The following is a 16,617-nucleotide window of genomic DNA, read 5'->3' as shown; positions in this document are numbered from 1 at the left end:
ACATCCACCATTGTGTCCCTGAGCAAGACACTTAACCCCTAGTTGCTCCAGAGGTGTGTGACCTCTGACATGTATAGCAATTGAAAGTTGCTTTGGATAAAAGCGTCAGCTAAATGAATAAATATTTCAGACAGCTGTGATATGTATGTAGAGTGATCTTTATAACACACTTTCCTTGATATTTCAAAGCTATGATATTAACTAATCGTGAATTAATTAATCATTGATTTTACAAAATGTCAGAATAATAGTAAAATAGTGAATAGGTTTTGTCCAACTTACAGTCCAAACTTTAAATGTATTCTGTTTGGAATGAAATTAAACAGAAAAACAATACATTGTTCAGCAGGCATGATGAATGACACTGTTGAATAACTGATTATCAAAAATGTTGACAATTTCGTCATGCATTACTTTAGAGCAGCAGTAATGAGATGCAAGTCCTCTGGTCTCACCCTGGATGCGGAGGCTCTCCTGGTACTGGATGATGAAGTACTCCTGGTTGTGCTGGAGCTTGCGCAGGTCATTCTCAGTGTCCTGGGTGAGCAGGCGAAGCTCCTCAAAAGCCTGGTTAATCTGCTGGTATTTCTGAGACATGCTGTCCATCATCCCGCCCACCGGCGAGCTCGACTGTCAATTACAAAGTAAGATTGAGAGACAGGCACAGAGAGACAGTTATCGGTAAGGCTGGTTTTCCATTGGATGATGCATGGCCTGTATATTGTCTGTCATTGGATTGTTTATGATAGTTGTTAAGGGAAATGACTGGACACTGGTGAGTTGAGAGCTGAGCTACCGGGAATATCCGTGGGGGATGGAGCAGAGTTACAAAACCAAGCTGGACTTGATGCATTGACCAAAGTTTGTGGCAGTGGGGCTATTTGACTATAAAATCCCCAGTGACCACAACCCTGATGGAACACTGCAAATAGAGAAGTAAGAAATGCATTTACTTATCATACTCAGACAGACTGTGTGGCCAGTTAAAGGTCTAAACAAGAGCACTATGGTGCCTAAAGGTTCAGACTAAACAGGGTGAAATTCAATCAGTCCAAATATGCATTCCACTAATAGAAAAGGCATGTTGTGACTGGAAATCAATTCACCGCAGGAGTTGCTGAGAGTCACATGTTTTACGCACGGCTGGCTTTATGGTTTTATAACTCAGTCCTTGTTATAAACCGTACAATATTTGACTTCCATTTTTCAGTTCCCTCCATATTGCAGTGTTGCAGTGGAGAAATACAAAAGGCCATATTAGAGCATGATTGCTATGAAGCCACAGGTGTTTGTTCATGCAAGTGTATATGTTAGTGGGGATCTCTGTGTGTAGACAAATGCGCAGAAGCGTGCAGGTGTCAGGCTGCGTATGCACTTTACAGTACACTCAAGCACCCTACTCACATTGGTGGCCTCTCTGACGAGCCTCTGCTCTGTGTAGAGGATGTGTTTGATGCATCGGACCAACTCCAGAGGACAGCGGTCATACGTGCTCTGAAAGACAAGGAGCACATGTGCTGTGTTAAGGCTTGTTAGCCCCTGACGAGCGGAATGGCCGCTGCACACAGGACTCACCAATTTAGTCGCATCAAGGAAGCTCGCTAGGTTCTGGAGCCAATGCCGCAGACACACTAAAACCCATTAGACGAGCCTAATGAGACCCATCTCTGAAGCACGGCACACTTCATATAGAGATATGACTCATTAGTATACATGCACATTGTCACGCACCCACCATTGTGGAGTGGTTTATGTGTTACAGTAACATTTTAGTAACCATTTTTCCACTGATGAGTAGTGTAACAAATTGCAGTTACACTTTCAGTTTTACACTTTTAGTTGGAAGTCAGTTGATAATATTCTTGTTGTTTACTGCTTTCAGTGAGAGAATGAAGTTTCATTAAAAGTTGAATTATTTTAATCTAGCTGAGTATACGAGCAAACACACCACTTTAAGATAAGAAAAATATTTCTGATTGATTCACCTCACATATTCTGACTTTAAAGAAAAGTAATATACAGTAAGTCACACTTAAGGACAATTTTCACATATCACACTCAACCACATCAGTATATGTACGCTCATAATCTCTTTAGGAAAAAAACTGAGTGGTAGGAATTCAAGATTGCAGTTTGACTTTACACAGCCAGCCCCTTCCGCCTGTTTCTCTGCCTGATTTCAGGGAGAAGACAAATAAAAGAACAGTCTTGTGAGCAGAGAGCTCGATCATAAATAGCAGCGCTGGCTGGCTACCAAGGCCCTCACTTGGGCTGTCCACTTGTTTTCCCCATGGTGGATACAACCTGTTCTTAAAACATTTTGTTCTCTGTATGCTCTCTTGTATGGACTGGAGCAAGGGAGGAGTTTGAGTTGAACATTTGTACCTTCCAACCACCTGCTTATGATCTTCTCACATTGTAAATAGTTTAATGTAAGTGCTTGCTGAAAACATGGCTACTGTCTGAGCAGTGGAATTCAGAATTTTATGATCGTGTTTCAATTTTCTTATTTGATTGCATGAACAGTAGCCACTTTATGCTAGAGATTTTTTGTTCTTCAGAACTTGTAACTACAGATAAAGCATCAAAAACAATTTGCGGTCCCTTTTACTGACATATCTGACAAATAAATGAAAGACACAGTTATATATATATATATATATATATATATATATATATATGCATAAAAGTATGTAAAGTCTTTGGAATTATCTGGCTTTCTGCATAAATTGGTCATAAAATCTTCATCTAAGTCACAACAATAGACAAACAGTCTGCTTAAACTAATACCAAACAATTATGTTTTCATGTTTTTATTGAACACACTGTGTAACCATTCACAGTGCAGGGTGGAAAAAGCATGTGAACCCTTGGATTTAATAACTGGTTGACCCTCCTTGGTAGCGATAACCTCAACCAAATGTTTTCTGTAGTTGCACATCAGACATGAACAATGGTCAGGAGGAATTTTTGACCATTCCTATTAACAAAACTGTTTCAGTTCAACAATATCCGTAGGATGTCTGGTGTTAATTGCTCTCTTAAGGTCATGCCACATTATCTCAATCGGGTTGAGGTCAGGACTCTGACTGGGCCACTCCAGGAGGTGGGTTTTTCTTCTGCTGATGCCCATCTTCTGCTGAGCTTCAACTGGTGGACAGATGGCCTTACATTCTCCTGCAAAACTTCTTGATAAACATCGGAATTAACTTTTTCCGTCAATGATAGTAACCCTCCCAGGCCTTGAGGCAGTGATAGATAGAGTTTTTCCTTCCACAAATAGGGTTGTGTTTTTCTTCCATACAACTCAACTTTGGTTTAATCTATTCACAGAATATTCTGCCAGTAGTGCTGTGGAACATCCAGGTGCTCTTTTGCAAACATCAGACACCATGAACTCTTGTTAAGTGTTTTACATTTTGTAGAGTTGTCAACAGAGATGTTAGCATGTTCCAGAGATTTCTGTAAATCTTCAGCTGACCTTCTAGGATCCTTCTTCACCCCATTGAGCATTCTGCTCATGCTCTTGCAGTCATCTTTGCAGGACATCCACTACTAGGGAGAGTCGCAACAGTGCTGAACTTTTTCCATTTATAGACAGTTTGTCTCACCGAGGACATTCTAGTCAACAATTCTTAATTTTATGTCTTCTGAGAGCTCTTTTGTTCGAGGCATGGTTCACATCAGGCAATGCTTCATGGAAATAGGAAAATTGAAATTGGTGTGTTTTTATAAGGCAGGGAAGCTCTAACCAACACCTCCAATCTCGTCTCATTGATTGGACTCTAGGTTGGCTGACTCCTGACTCCAATTAGCTTTTGAAGTCATTAGCCTAAGGGGTCACATACTTTTTCCACCATGCACTGTGAATGTTTACACAGTGTATATAATAAAAACATAATTGTTTGTGTGTAATCATTTTAATAAGACCGTGTTTGTCCGCTGTTGTGACTTATAAAATCACATTTTATAACTAATTCATGCAGAAATCCAAGTAATTCCAAAGGGTTCACATACTTTTTCCTGCGACTGTACATACTGTACATACTACCTTTGGTCATACTTTGACCCACATGCAATTCTGCATGCAATATCTTTCTCTCTGCAAACAAAAGCCAAAAAGAGTTACCTTGAGCTGGCTGGCGTAGTGTCCCAGTTTGATTTTGAGTAGAAAGCCATCCTCTCCCACCTGGTGCTCTGCCTTGTTCTGCAGCTCCTGGATCAGACTGTCCAGCAGGCGTTTGGCCTTGAACTCCTCCTGTGGGTTCTCCAGGTCTATGGCATCCCTAACAACGCACACACACACACACACACACACACACGCATGCAAGAAACATACAAAACACATAGACACATGCATAATTAAACACACTTGGTTAATAAGAAAAAAAGAACTGTCCAAATGTGCTCTGGTGGACAAACATGCAACATTTCTGTTTGTGCTGGGGTGCAACTCACCAGATCTGGCCCTCTATCCACTGGGACAGATAATGTCGCACCTCAATTGGGAAGTGCTGACCATACAGAGACTGCATTTGGTGCAGAGCATCTCCCTGGAGCTGCTGGGCCTGGATCCACACTGCCATCTTCAACACCCTGAAGTTGAAAAGGGGGCTGGTTATTAATTAGAGAGTAGGGAACACAACTTAAAAAAACAGTAAGGTGATGCATTTTCAACTAACTAGATTCTTACCTACAGTATTCCCAAGTTCAAGGAGCCCGGAATTAACTAACTACATTAGTTTGTCGGGTAATGGGTTATGTTTACCACAAGAACGTGGAGGCCAGTCCTGGATGCAGAGTTTACGTTAGAAGTTATGTCCTGATCTCTGGAGTTGGGGTAAGTTTATACTCCAGCAACCCACGCCAACGTTTTCAGGTATAAAGTTGCGCTACCTTACACACACCTTACAAACACACTGACGTCCTTACTAGAGTACTATGAGATAATTGCAGATAAATCTGTGTCACAGCCAATAAATGACAATTCAATAAAGAAAAAGAGAGACAGATGCAGAGGGTACTCTGCAACTGCTGGCAACAAAACCACAAATCCAGGAGAAAACACAGCAATCAGCTGACATAGTCAGCTTTTGTGCAAAGTATTATAAATAACAATATAAAAAGTAAATTTTTAAGCTGCATTATGTCATTATGTTGTTATCTTGGTGAGGTCTCATAATTACACAGAGCAAATGTTAGGGATAATCTTCGTTTACGTTATGTGTTTCTCAAAAGCAGGAGAAAAAAAGCATATTGGCTGATATATCAAAATATCAGATTTAAAAATCCTCAAATATCAAAATTGGTATCAGTCTTAAAAATCCCATATTGGTTGGGCTCCCCCCCCCATCTTCTCTTGTAAAGTTAAAAGTGAACATGCAACCTAACAGAAAAAAGCCTGATCTTGCATTTTTATTTATAGTTTTATAGTAAGACTAACTGGCTCTGCCTGGGACCGGTATAGTCTCAAGTGACACATTTGCCACCAATACCGTTGTGAACAACAGTGCAGTGCAAGAACAGAGAGCTAAACAGTGGAGGGAGCTTAGCAAACAGTCAATTGTATGGCTTTAAGACATGTTCTTTTTTTATGAAAATCCACAGGGTGAATTGACTAAATCCAATCAATTGAACATATTACTACCAGCTCACAGAGTATAGATTTCATTAAATGAAACCTGCAGTATACAGATGTTTCTGATTTCCCTCCATGGCTGCAGCTCCAAGCCATAGTGGTTGAGCCGGTTATGTTGAGGGCTTAAACAGGATCCTCTGTGGAGACAACAGCTCCACACTAAGTGTTAAAGTGTCTTGGCTGAGAGGACTTTGTGTTGGGTCACTGATACTTGTTTCCAGTCAACACACCCACTCACCCTTCTCAAAAGTGGCACAGTCACTGTCAGTAAAAGACTGAGCGATATGAGTACGCGGGAAGTTTGTGGTGTGTGTGTGTGTGTATGTGTGCATGTATGTATGTATTTGTAGGAGCTTGTGGTGTCAGTGGTTCTACTTGACAGTGCGTGCATCTTTTGAATTTCAATGTAATTAAATGGACATTTGACAGCATCTTAACATGCAGAGCAAAAAAGCAAAAGAGAAAGCTGATCTACTATATCTGTCTTTCAATTTCTTGTTTACTTTATCTCTCTATGGCTCATTTCCTCATCATACCTGTAGAGAGAGTTTCCCCTTGTTTTTCATACATATTCGACTTTTTTGTCCTCTGTCAGGACAGAAGCTAGTCAGTAACTGAAGTTCCACTGGTTTGGGACTGTGCACATTGTCATGGTTATTGCATAAAAAACAGGAAGCCATTTCCGTTCACAAAAAGAAAGTGCTTCAAATTTGAGAGGATCCCATGACTTGCAAAACTGACCTTCAGTCATCTGTCTTAATGAGGCCACGAGTCAATTGAATAATAATTAAATTTAAGGAAAAAACTCTAATGCCCTGTCACAAACATCTCCTGTCTTCTGATCACCAGGCAAAGTGTTTGCATGTGTGTATGTTATGGCATAAATCACCCCTCACAGCTGCGCCCATATGCATGCATGTTCACCTACTATATACTTTATGTGTCTAGGTGAGATGAGTTCAGAAAGATAATTCCACTCCTTATGGTATTTGTGTCTAATCCTGGCATTTGCGACAAATCCTTCAGCTTATGTAAATGCTCCTGCACTCACAACTCTGAATATGGCAGATGATTTTAAGCGACTTGTAACTGTCACGATTAAAGGTAATTTGTACAAAAAAAAGAACACAAAGAACCAAATTTGTCAGTCAGACCAATCATAAATATTATTTAATTATTTATTAATTTATAATTTCATAAAAAATGCTTAATAACTTCAGAACTTTTAGTTTTAAAGCTGAAATTTAAGATGTTTGTTTTTATTTAAATAATATTTGGTTATCATATTACATATTTCATATATTTATTATAGTCTGTATAGGTGATCAGGTGTACTTAAGTAAAATAAAACAAGTAAAGTCTAATTTAAACAGTTAATATGTTCCCTATAGTAGCTAGTTAATGACACTTTTGTTACCTAAAAAAATGACATGAAATTTCACAAAAACAACACTAAATGCTCCATAATCTTTGCTGTAGTGCATGCATATTGTTTTCAGATTGTGTGTATGAAGGCAAATTAAACGCGTATTCAGCATATTTTCAAAAGACAAATTTTGCTTTTGAAACGAGTAACGTGCACATGTTTTATCAGTGAGGGCATCAGCAGTAAGCATCAGCGCTCGTACTATCAGCTGATTGGAAGAGGAACCCAACAGGAAGAGCACAAAACCTTTTCTACCACCTCTTTCTGTGACACCTATTGTGAGTGCAGGACTGTCTTTCTGTACCATCCTATATTACACAGACACACAAATAGGCACACGGGGCATGCTGGGAGCTAAGGCTTTAAACTGCGTTTGTCGTGCTGCCAAAAGACAGTGGGACAAACTCATGTTTACTAGTCTGTCTGTCTCTTTAAGAGCTCTTTAAGGTGGAGGCTGCAGGTGCTGTGTGCCCACCATTATCACCTCCATTCTCACCTCCAACAGGAGAATGAGATGCTTCTCAGCAGCTGTTTCACTCTGACAAACCGCAACATCCAAATGCCCTTGCATGACCCTGAGGTATACTGTGAAAACAAAGGAGTCTCTCTCTTTGTCACTTTCCTCTATTTTTAAGAAACTATAAATGTTGTAACATGCTACACGTTTTACCACCAATTCACTGCAGATTAAAAAAAACAAACAAAATCCACTTTACCTCTTGCCTTCAGCTCTGTGATACCATGTAACAGCAGGAAACTCTAAAGAGGAGCACCACAAACCTGAGACAGACAGACAGAGAGAGAGTGAGACAGAATCAGAGAGAAAGAGAGAGAGAAAGCAAAAGGAGGAAGTGAGTCAACCATGGGTGCTTCTGAGGAAGCTATCTTTTTTCACAAGGACTGGAGCACAAAAAGCATGATAGGTTGAGAGAGAGCTGAAATGGTGAAAGGGAAAGTCCACTGAACAGATTTCACTTAATTCCAGTTGTCCTGGACACGTCAACATAACGTAAAATATTAAACTTGTCAAGCCGAGAAGTACAAGCTCTCTTAGTGATGGTATGTAGTGATCTTTAACTGCTACAATTTTTTTTAAGTTTTTCGAGACAGAACCAATTAAAAAGATATTTGTGGAAAAATGACAGCACAAACATAGACTTTAGAAATCAGAAAGCTATTTTAAATGTAATTGCATGAACAGATATTCTTTCTTCAGTCTATATTAGTAATAACAATTAAAGAAAAAACTACTGTTCACTACAACTTTGGTTTCATTCACCCATATGCTTCATTCCCTCGGCTCTATTGGTTATGATAACATAGTACTCACCAAAGTATTTCTTTAAATCTCAAAACATGGTTTTTCTAAAAAAAAAAAAAAATAGGTCCAATGGGTCAAGAAACACGAGCAGTCAGACAATCAGGTTGACCATCACATAGCCGACAGTATGGCCAGATTAGATACTGCTTTATTTGAAGGTAAAGTTGAAATTGTGGCTTAAAAGCCCACACTCTGAGTGTGCACAACTACAGCAAATACAGTGGGTCAAAGAGCTTAACAGATGTCTGTAGCCCGCTCCTCATCTTTACTTTAGGCTTTAGGCTTGAGGACAGATTAGCCGCTACAAGCAATGAACTGAGTGCAGTGTTGTCTCAACCCAGAGAACCAAAGGTCATAATATGTAAGTCTCCTTTAAGTCTTGTCTGTTGGAGACAAGCTAAAGCCTTGATTTTGTGTCTTTCTCAGAATTATGGAGCAATAGGAATATCCAGTTAAAAACAGAGATGACTTTATAATCAGGAATAACTCTTATTTTTAGGAGACAGAGATCATTAGGCCTGATCCAGAGAGTGGAAATAGTAATGTTAGCTGCATTAAGCTTTGATCTGCAGCCTGACAGAAGGGCATGGCATCCTGAAGCACACAGAGCCAGAGATTATGAAGTTGGGGTTAATATTATTGATTCAGCTCATTCCTGGCTGAACCCTATTGAGGCAGAACAGCCGGAACCCACATGCTGTCAAAAGTCTCCAGACAAATATGTATCTTTATTTTACTGCCTGGATCTATCTTCCTTGGCTCAATCCTTCGTAGCTTCTCTGTCATCCTGCTTCTTTGTTCAATTTAACTCGCTCACTACTTAAAACAATCATCTAGTTGAGACTGATCCATCTAAAGTTGTGTCTTGAATTTGTCACGTCCTGCATTAATCTCATTGCACAGAAGAAAGGTAGCCCACGTGTCATGTGACTGGTCCTATGACCTCATTAGTAGGTCTACATGCTCTGCTCACAGTGCACACCGATCTACCTGGTAGAAGTCCAGTCTTCTATTTTATGCAAATGGAAAGTGCAAACAACTATATTTGAATATATTTCCAGAACTAATACAATCCATCCAACCATCCATCTTCATCCGCTTATCCGGGATCGGGTCGCGGGACTAATACAATCACAAATGTAAAAAAAAAAAAAAAAGCCTCATCATCTCAGCTCACAACTGACTACTACTGGCTATCTACTGGCCTTGTGATTTGGATCCACTCCAAAATTGAATGGGTCCTTCCTTGGCTCATGTTACACTCTTCCACCATGTTTCAGTGGTTTTTGCGCAATTGTGCTATCAGACAAACAAAAAAACTGAAAACATAACTCCTTGGTGAAGGTAAATATATAGAATGGACTCATTATAGAAACAAGACTAAGTATATGGCTGGACCATGTATGTGCTCCTGAGGACTTAATTGAAGATTGTAATTGTGTCACTGTAAAGCTTTGTTAATGCTCGATACAGAGTCCCAGGCACCAAAAGTGAAGTCATCGTGCCACTTGCGTCGAGCGCAAAGGCTCTGCAAGTCCCTGTTTTTGAGACTAGTCGCCCACTGTGAACACAGAGCTTTTCATTTCAAGACAGACGACTTGAATACCAGTTTAAACAAGCTTCTATTAGCTCATTACAATATGACGGAAAACACGACAAATACAAATACTGACAAAAGCGAATAACTTAGAGGTAAAGTAATTATTGATTCTTTTTTTATTTTAAATATTAATATTTTAAAAAGATTTTTTAAAGGCCAATTTGTTTTTAAATGCTTGAAAAACAGGAGAAATCTACATTTGAGTAGGCTAAATAATATTTTGCCAGTAGACTCAAATTGTTTACAGCATATTGAACCGTTATTTAGAATATATTTGATGTTCCAAATACTTGACCTCTTTCTTTACAGGGACTGCATAACGGCAATGAAGTATGTCCATGAATAGATATGAGCTAACTTCATGGCTCAGTCAGGGCCAGACTTTCGCATTTATAGTGCTGGCCCCACAAAAATGGCCACTGAACACTAGGACAAATCCCAATTTGATAGCCTTCCTTGATCAGTGATTGGTAAGCCATGTGTGTTAATACCAACAGTGGCAGTAAATAAATTACCTGAAGCTATGATAAATGCCACTGAACAGCCAAAGAGCCAGAAGTGCAGTTTCATACTCACTGGAGAGGTTTACTGAGGAAATTATCACAGAGGGTTATTAAAGTTCAAAATGGGCCTCATATTAATGCTCTTGATATGTTTCTCTTCCCATAACAGAAATTATGAAGTGCTGTTGGCTCCGTTTTCTGGAAACATAGTAATGCTATTTGAGAAGCCTTCTGACTCCACATAAGAGATTATTATCTCAGCTAGACAACTCACACATCTTCACATTGTCAATACAAGGATGGGCACATTAACAGCACACTACAGTGCAATCAAATACAATAGCCCTGCAATAAACACTGCATTTGTGAAGTGTATAATGTTCAGTGCTTTCTGTCAGAGAGCTGTTCAGTCAACCCTGTAGTCATTTTTAGACCATAGTTTGGGGTTTTATAGTTAGATTGCAACACATTGTAAGGTGTTCCTTGTATTTTGTCCACTCCCTGTATTTATGAGCACACACACACACACACACACTAGACTTTTACCTTGACTCATCCTTCAGGATCGTCAGTTGTCGTTCTCTTTTATCTTTATTGCCATTACTTTCCAACAGAGGGAGAGACTCCATGGCTCTATCTCTAAAGTTGTTCTCAAACTCACACATACTTTTTGTTGTCCAATTTGACTTGATTGGCAAGAGATTTTTTGGTCTCTCTCTTTCTTTCTTTCTCTCTCAGACACACACAAACGCCATGGTAACACCAGACACTCATTTTGGTCAACTGATGAATTGTCGGTTAAATTAATGAATCCACGTTGGCTTCCAGTGTTTTACTCTCTCAGAAACCAAACAACACACAGTTCTACATCAACTTAGAGCAAAATCAGTCTTCTACCTCAGTACCTTCACATAACATTGGCAAGTCCGCAAGGAAGGACTACACAGGTTTTCTTTTTCACCCACTGTGCAGAATTGTGGCATATTTATGAGTTGAGAATGGCTGGATGAGAAATAAGAGGAATTGGTTCCAACTAGCATTATGCAACTGCTAAAAACAAACAAATCAAAAAAGCTGTCCTAACCCAGCTGTACAGGACACTCCATACCAGCCCAGAGAGGGTGAATGTAAAAGTACATTATCTATCTATTCCTTAGTGTGCAGGTTAAAAGTTTACAATACTGGTCAAAGCTATGCTCAGAGGAGTTAAGATGAAGGTGCTTGCTATTTTATTCATTCAACTCTTATATTTTGCCAATTTCAGACACATCCAGTTCACACCAAACTATAAACTCAATACCCTTAATAGCATTACATACAGCCTCAAAAGCATATGTATAACATTTTACATTTTTGCGCAGGTGGGAAGTGATGCAATGAAAGCTCTCGCATTGAAAGTGGAAGCCACAATAAGCGACTCAATTTCCACCTCAAGTGGTAAACTTGCTGTTGTTGTTCTTGAAAACCGCAAAAATTCATATTTCACAATTTTAGAGGGGACTCTAAATCACCATTCGACGCGTGTTCCCTCAAAGACGAGTTATTCTGCAAAGTGTGATTCTATCCTGGACACGTATTTAAAGACGGAGACACAGATTTATAGCAGCTGTCAAAACAGTACATATATCATATGGCGATGCCAATCACAGCATCTGGTAATACTCATAAGTTCCTGCGGAAAATGGAATACAAAACAGAAGAAAACTCCAATCTTTCTCTATGAGTCAGCTCTGAATGGAAAAGAAATAAAAATCCCTCTTACTCTACATAAGGAGAAGTCAACAAAAACAATATTTTTTTTAACCAAGCCGTCACTGGTTTGTTCTGCCAAACACACATAGTATTCAATTCACTATGCGCTTCTAAATAGGGAGAGGTTCTGGTTGAGTGTGCTTGTTTAAGGAGATCAAACTGATATATTCCAATGATATACACTTGTGAGCCAGTGTGCATTACAACTTCAGCCATCTAGGCAACAAGAACAATACTACAATCCCTCTTGTACTGGCCCTGAATCTTCATCAACATCTTTGTTGTTCTTATTTAGTTTGCAACAATCACACAGCGCAGAATTAGCAGCAGTGTGTTTTAGAGCCCAGTCAAGAGTTTTTTAATTCCCCAGGGTTCAGGATATAGTAGCATGTTCATTTAGCTGACTCTGGCATGAACAGAGTGAAATTAAACATGAACTTGTGTCACCCACTCTTTCCTCTGAGGAGAAACTGCCATTCATCAACGTAAGCACTTCCTGTTAGAAAACTGAAATGCCACCCACCATTCAAAGCAATCTTACCGCTCTCCTTTACACCAAAGACCTGTAAACGCCAGAATTGAAAGGGCGCACACAAATAACATGCCATATGATGCTGCAGCTAGTTTCATTGTGTTTTCAAGGACAAGACTGATATTTTTGCTTTACATTAGTGATGACTATTTGCACACCATAGACCTTTGGATTGATGGATGTGGGTTTTCTTGTATCTCCAAGCAGTTAATGTTTTCAGTTCATGTCAAAACAGTACGAAAATGTAATTGTAATGATCCAATTAGATTATTCTGAAGAACTGTGGATACCAAATTCACATTATCCTTTTTATACGGTCTCTTTTTTTACTTTAGTTTTACTTGTTAGGGGTTTAATTTTACATTTACACGTTTCATACAGTAGCTTGGGAATAAGAAGGTGTTCGGAAACTGGCCCTCAGATCTTAGCCGTTGGAACTTCCCACCAGCATATGGGTGAACCATCTGGAAGAATCAGTGCTTTTAACTCCATTTCATATGACAAACATGACTCTGAAGTCTGTGCAAGCTGATTTTCATATTGTAGTGACATGAAGTGAAACCAATAGCTGCTTGGAAGACATAATATGAAAACATCCACATTTTACTTAAAGGGTGCAGACTATACTACAACTGTTTGGCTGGTTTTCAATTATTTAGTAGTTAAATCAAGTTATTAGTTTTTGCTGAGACACTACAACTGATTGACCTAGTGGAATGAGTTTATTCTAGTCTGGGCCAGCTGCTGTTGACAGTCAAGAGATAAACTTACACAGTGCGTGTGGTGTTTCACAATTTATCTACTGATTCAGTTGCCTCCTGTCGTTCTCACTAAAATTGTATGACTGGAACTGAGACTATCAACCTCAGCAGTAAGAATCCCTGTCTAAAAACACCAATCAGTTGAGAAAATTGTTCAAAAGTTCATTTAACTACAGCTCTGTTTTGCTGTTCAAGCATGTTGGCTGATATAAATTGATGTGTGTGGGGTGTCAAGTCTTCATAGGTGTCAGTTTAGTGATATACTTTGGAAAATGGTCATTAAAAATGTTGAGAATAAATGACATGATAAAACTGGCAATAATATGCAAAACATGGTATGGTCGTATTGTCTCTGGTGACTTATAAATTAAAGTAACACAGCTGACATAGTTTGTTTTTTATTTTTAAATAAGGCACGGTTGTAGTTGCAGCTGGATCATCTGATTGGTCCAACAACAAAAAAAAAAAAATCAATTAACTCTGTACAACTTAATTATGTTGCTGACGGTTGTTTGTTTATCTGGCAGCCAAATAAACCTTGGTGCCTCAAGCTTGAAAGCATTCTGATCCACAATGTTAATGATCAGGTCCTCAAGCGGATCAATTTATTCTGAAAAGTAGTTGGAAGGAACACATATTTCACTCTTGATGCTGCCCTCTGAGGAGAGCTAGACAGCAGCAGGGAAAACACATTTAACTAATAATCAGGAAACTTTATTTGTCTATGTATATAAAGGAGGTCTAAATAAACAACTCCCCTCTGCTCGACTTCCCTGCTCCTCTATTCTCCTACCTTCATCTCTCCAACAGTCCAACTGCTCTGTGACAGAGGCTATGTATTATCACACCCACCCTGAGCTACAAGCATTTATAAATAACATCTCAGAGTAAAACTGCCAAGTGCAAAATTAAGCCCATAACTTACTTCCGGTGTTATGTCAAGCGCCCATGGTTGCATCTATTTCTACAGAAACTGTGGCCCATTCAGGGACATTTTTAAAAAGAGAAACAAAGCACCTTTAAAGGCTGGTCAAACATGTTATCTGCAGGTACAAAATACACTAACCTTCATGGTAGCAAGGACACGAACAGGACAATGTTTGTGAATAGTTTAAACAAGGGTAAACAGGGATTTATTTATGAAAAGATGGCAGAGGGTGGCGGGGTCAAGGGGCAGGGAAGAAACATGGGTTTTGCAAACAACCAAACCTTGAAATGCACTGGAGTGCAGAGCAGCAATCAGGACGCAACACATTAGCCCAATCAGGTCAAACATCCTCATTACATCACCAGCACAGATCTAGCTGACTGCTCTCCTGCATGCAAACACTACAGGCTGGCCAAAGTACATCTTGTCAACTCTCACCTTTTTCAGAAGACAGCTGGCACAAACACAAATGTTGTCGTGAATTATCTCCAGAATTCCACCTTTCATAGTTAACTTTCACAGAGTTTTAATATTTAAGGAGTTCGCAGCAGATTCTACTTTAATTCCAAATTAGCAGCTGCACCAGCTCAGTGAAAAATGACTACCCTTCAGTCTGACGGTGTCTGCACATCAAGGTTGGGGCCTTTATTGTCTTTCACTTCAGCCTAACCTGTCGACATGGATAACATGCTGGTGCGGACCAGAGGGTGAAGCAAATGTATCAAACTTACGTAAAACTGGCAACGATCATTAAGTGAGGGTCAAACAAATGTGACTGTTGATTCATGTTGAACACACAAAATCAAAGAATGAAAGAAGAAATAGACATGGGAGACTTGTTGTCACAGAGGAGCACATGACGAGTGAATGTGCTAGGAGCTCAAAGGGAGGGACAGACGACTACAAGAAGGTCTTTGTGCAGTCCAACCTGCCTTGAGGTCCTGTTGCTATGCTCCAACCGTCATCCCATCACACTGTCAACATGAGGAAAATCACTCATTAGCTTAGTAATGTGCTTGTGTGTGTGTGTGTGTGTGTGTGTGTGTGTGTGTGTGTGTGTGTGTGCATACATGCACATGTGAAGGTGTTGACACATGTATTGTCTTACATTTGAATGTGAAAAAACATAAATATTATGTATAATAGACTAACTGAACTCTAAAAAAGGAACATTTGATGGGCAAATCACATTGCGAGATGAACATCTCTGGCCCGCAGGCCTTTCCTATCAGCCCCAGTGTCAGCTCCTGTTGTTATATTTCCATGCAAACAGGCTAAACAAGGACCAGAGTGAAATATGGCTGTCACAATCACATTCACACATTAGCAAGATGAGCTCATTTTTGAGCTGCTACTGACACGAATACCAAAATGGACCAAGGCTGTGCTGACAACCACCTATACTCAAAATGAGCACCAATCAGAAGCAGTTAGAGGCAAATTGTGCGTTTCCGTGTGTCTGTTTGTGGCCATATTACTTACAGCTTGCAAGCTAATGGAGTTACAGCGCTCTTGATTTTCACATGACAAATGTGACGCAGTTTAAGACCAAGACTGAGCGATTGTTTGAAAAGAAAATCCCCCCATAACACATGAACATTGTTATAAAACAGATATTGACTCATGAAATACTCTCCAGGGGTTCTTATTTTTAAATGTGAGGATCATAACTGTTATACACATTTGTAAAATTAAATCACATTATTTAAAACAAGAAATATACTATCAACTTAGGGTACAGCTGAAAGTAATTATGAGAAATTGAGGAAATCTCTAACTGAAGTAGAGCTTTACAAATCAGATGGAGGGGAAGCTGGTCTAAAAGTAAATTAGAACACATGCATAATCAAGTCCATTTACCATTACAGATTTATAAACGTGAGATGACCTGAGAGTAGATTTTCACTTAAGACCAAAACCGAATGCTCGAGGACAGCTAGAAAAATACACACGCACACATAACAATTAAATTGGAAAACGACCAAGCGGAATAAAGGGCACTGCCAGTGGCATGGATAAATTAAAATTAACTCCATACAAAGGTACATTTCAAGCAACAGAACATTTGCCTGCAGCAACAGTATAATTTGTTAGAGCGTATTGTCTTATTCTTAATGATGCCTGAATACCAAACAGACAGATGTGTGAAAAATTCA

At 39.3% G+C, this 16,617-nt stretch overlaps 2 protein-coding genes across 5 annotated transcripts in view; both read right to left on the bottom strand.

Moving 5' to 3' along the window:
• The window catches only part of LOC123967290 (zinc finger protein 385C-like), a 611,432-nt gene that overhangs the window by 316,582 nt on the left and 278,233 nt on the right, over positions 1-16,617 (bottom strand). The gene's annotated exons all lie outside the window — the stretch shown is intronic.
• The window catches only part of stat5a (signal transducer and activator of transcription 5a), a 56,967-nt gene that overhangs the window by 15,326 nt on the left and 25,024 nt on the right, over positions 1-16,617 (bottom strand). For 2 of the 4 annotated variants that reach the window (XM_046034355.1, XM_046034335.1), the window contains 4 exons: positions 4,459-4,596; positions 4,130-4,286; positions 1,405-1,494; positions 456-630 (listed from right to left, as the gene is read on the bottom strand). In XM_046034355.1, the coding sequence (XP_045890311.1) occupies positions 456-630; positions 1,405-1,494; positions 4,130-4,286; positions 4,459-4,586 (550 nt within the window). In that variant the 5' untranslated portion in view covers positions 4,587-4,596. Of the gene's footprint in view, positions 1-455; positions 631-1,404; positions 1,495-4,129; positions 4,287-4,458; positions 4,597-7,780; positions 7,845-15,389; positions 15,406-16,617 lie in introns of those variants that run through there. The other 2 variants (XM_046034345.1, XM_046034363.1) reach the window with 2 other exon arrangements.

Source organism: Micropterus dolomieu, linkage group LG02, assembly GCF_021292245.1.
Source record: "Micropterus dolomieu isolate WLL.071019.BEF.003 ecotype Adirondacks linkage group LG02, ASM2129224v1, whole genome shotgun sequence".
NCBI lineage: Eukaryota > Metazoa > Chordata > Actinopteri > Centrarchiformes > Centrarchidae > Micropterus > Micropterus dolomieu.
The sequence above is the reverse complement of the archived record's forward strand: the minus strand, read 5'-3'. Positions and strand labels throughout refer to the sequence as shown.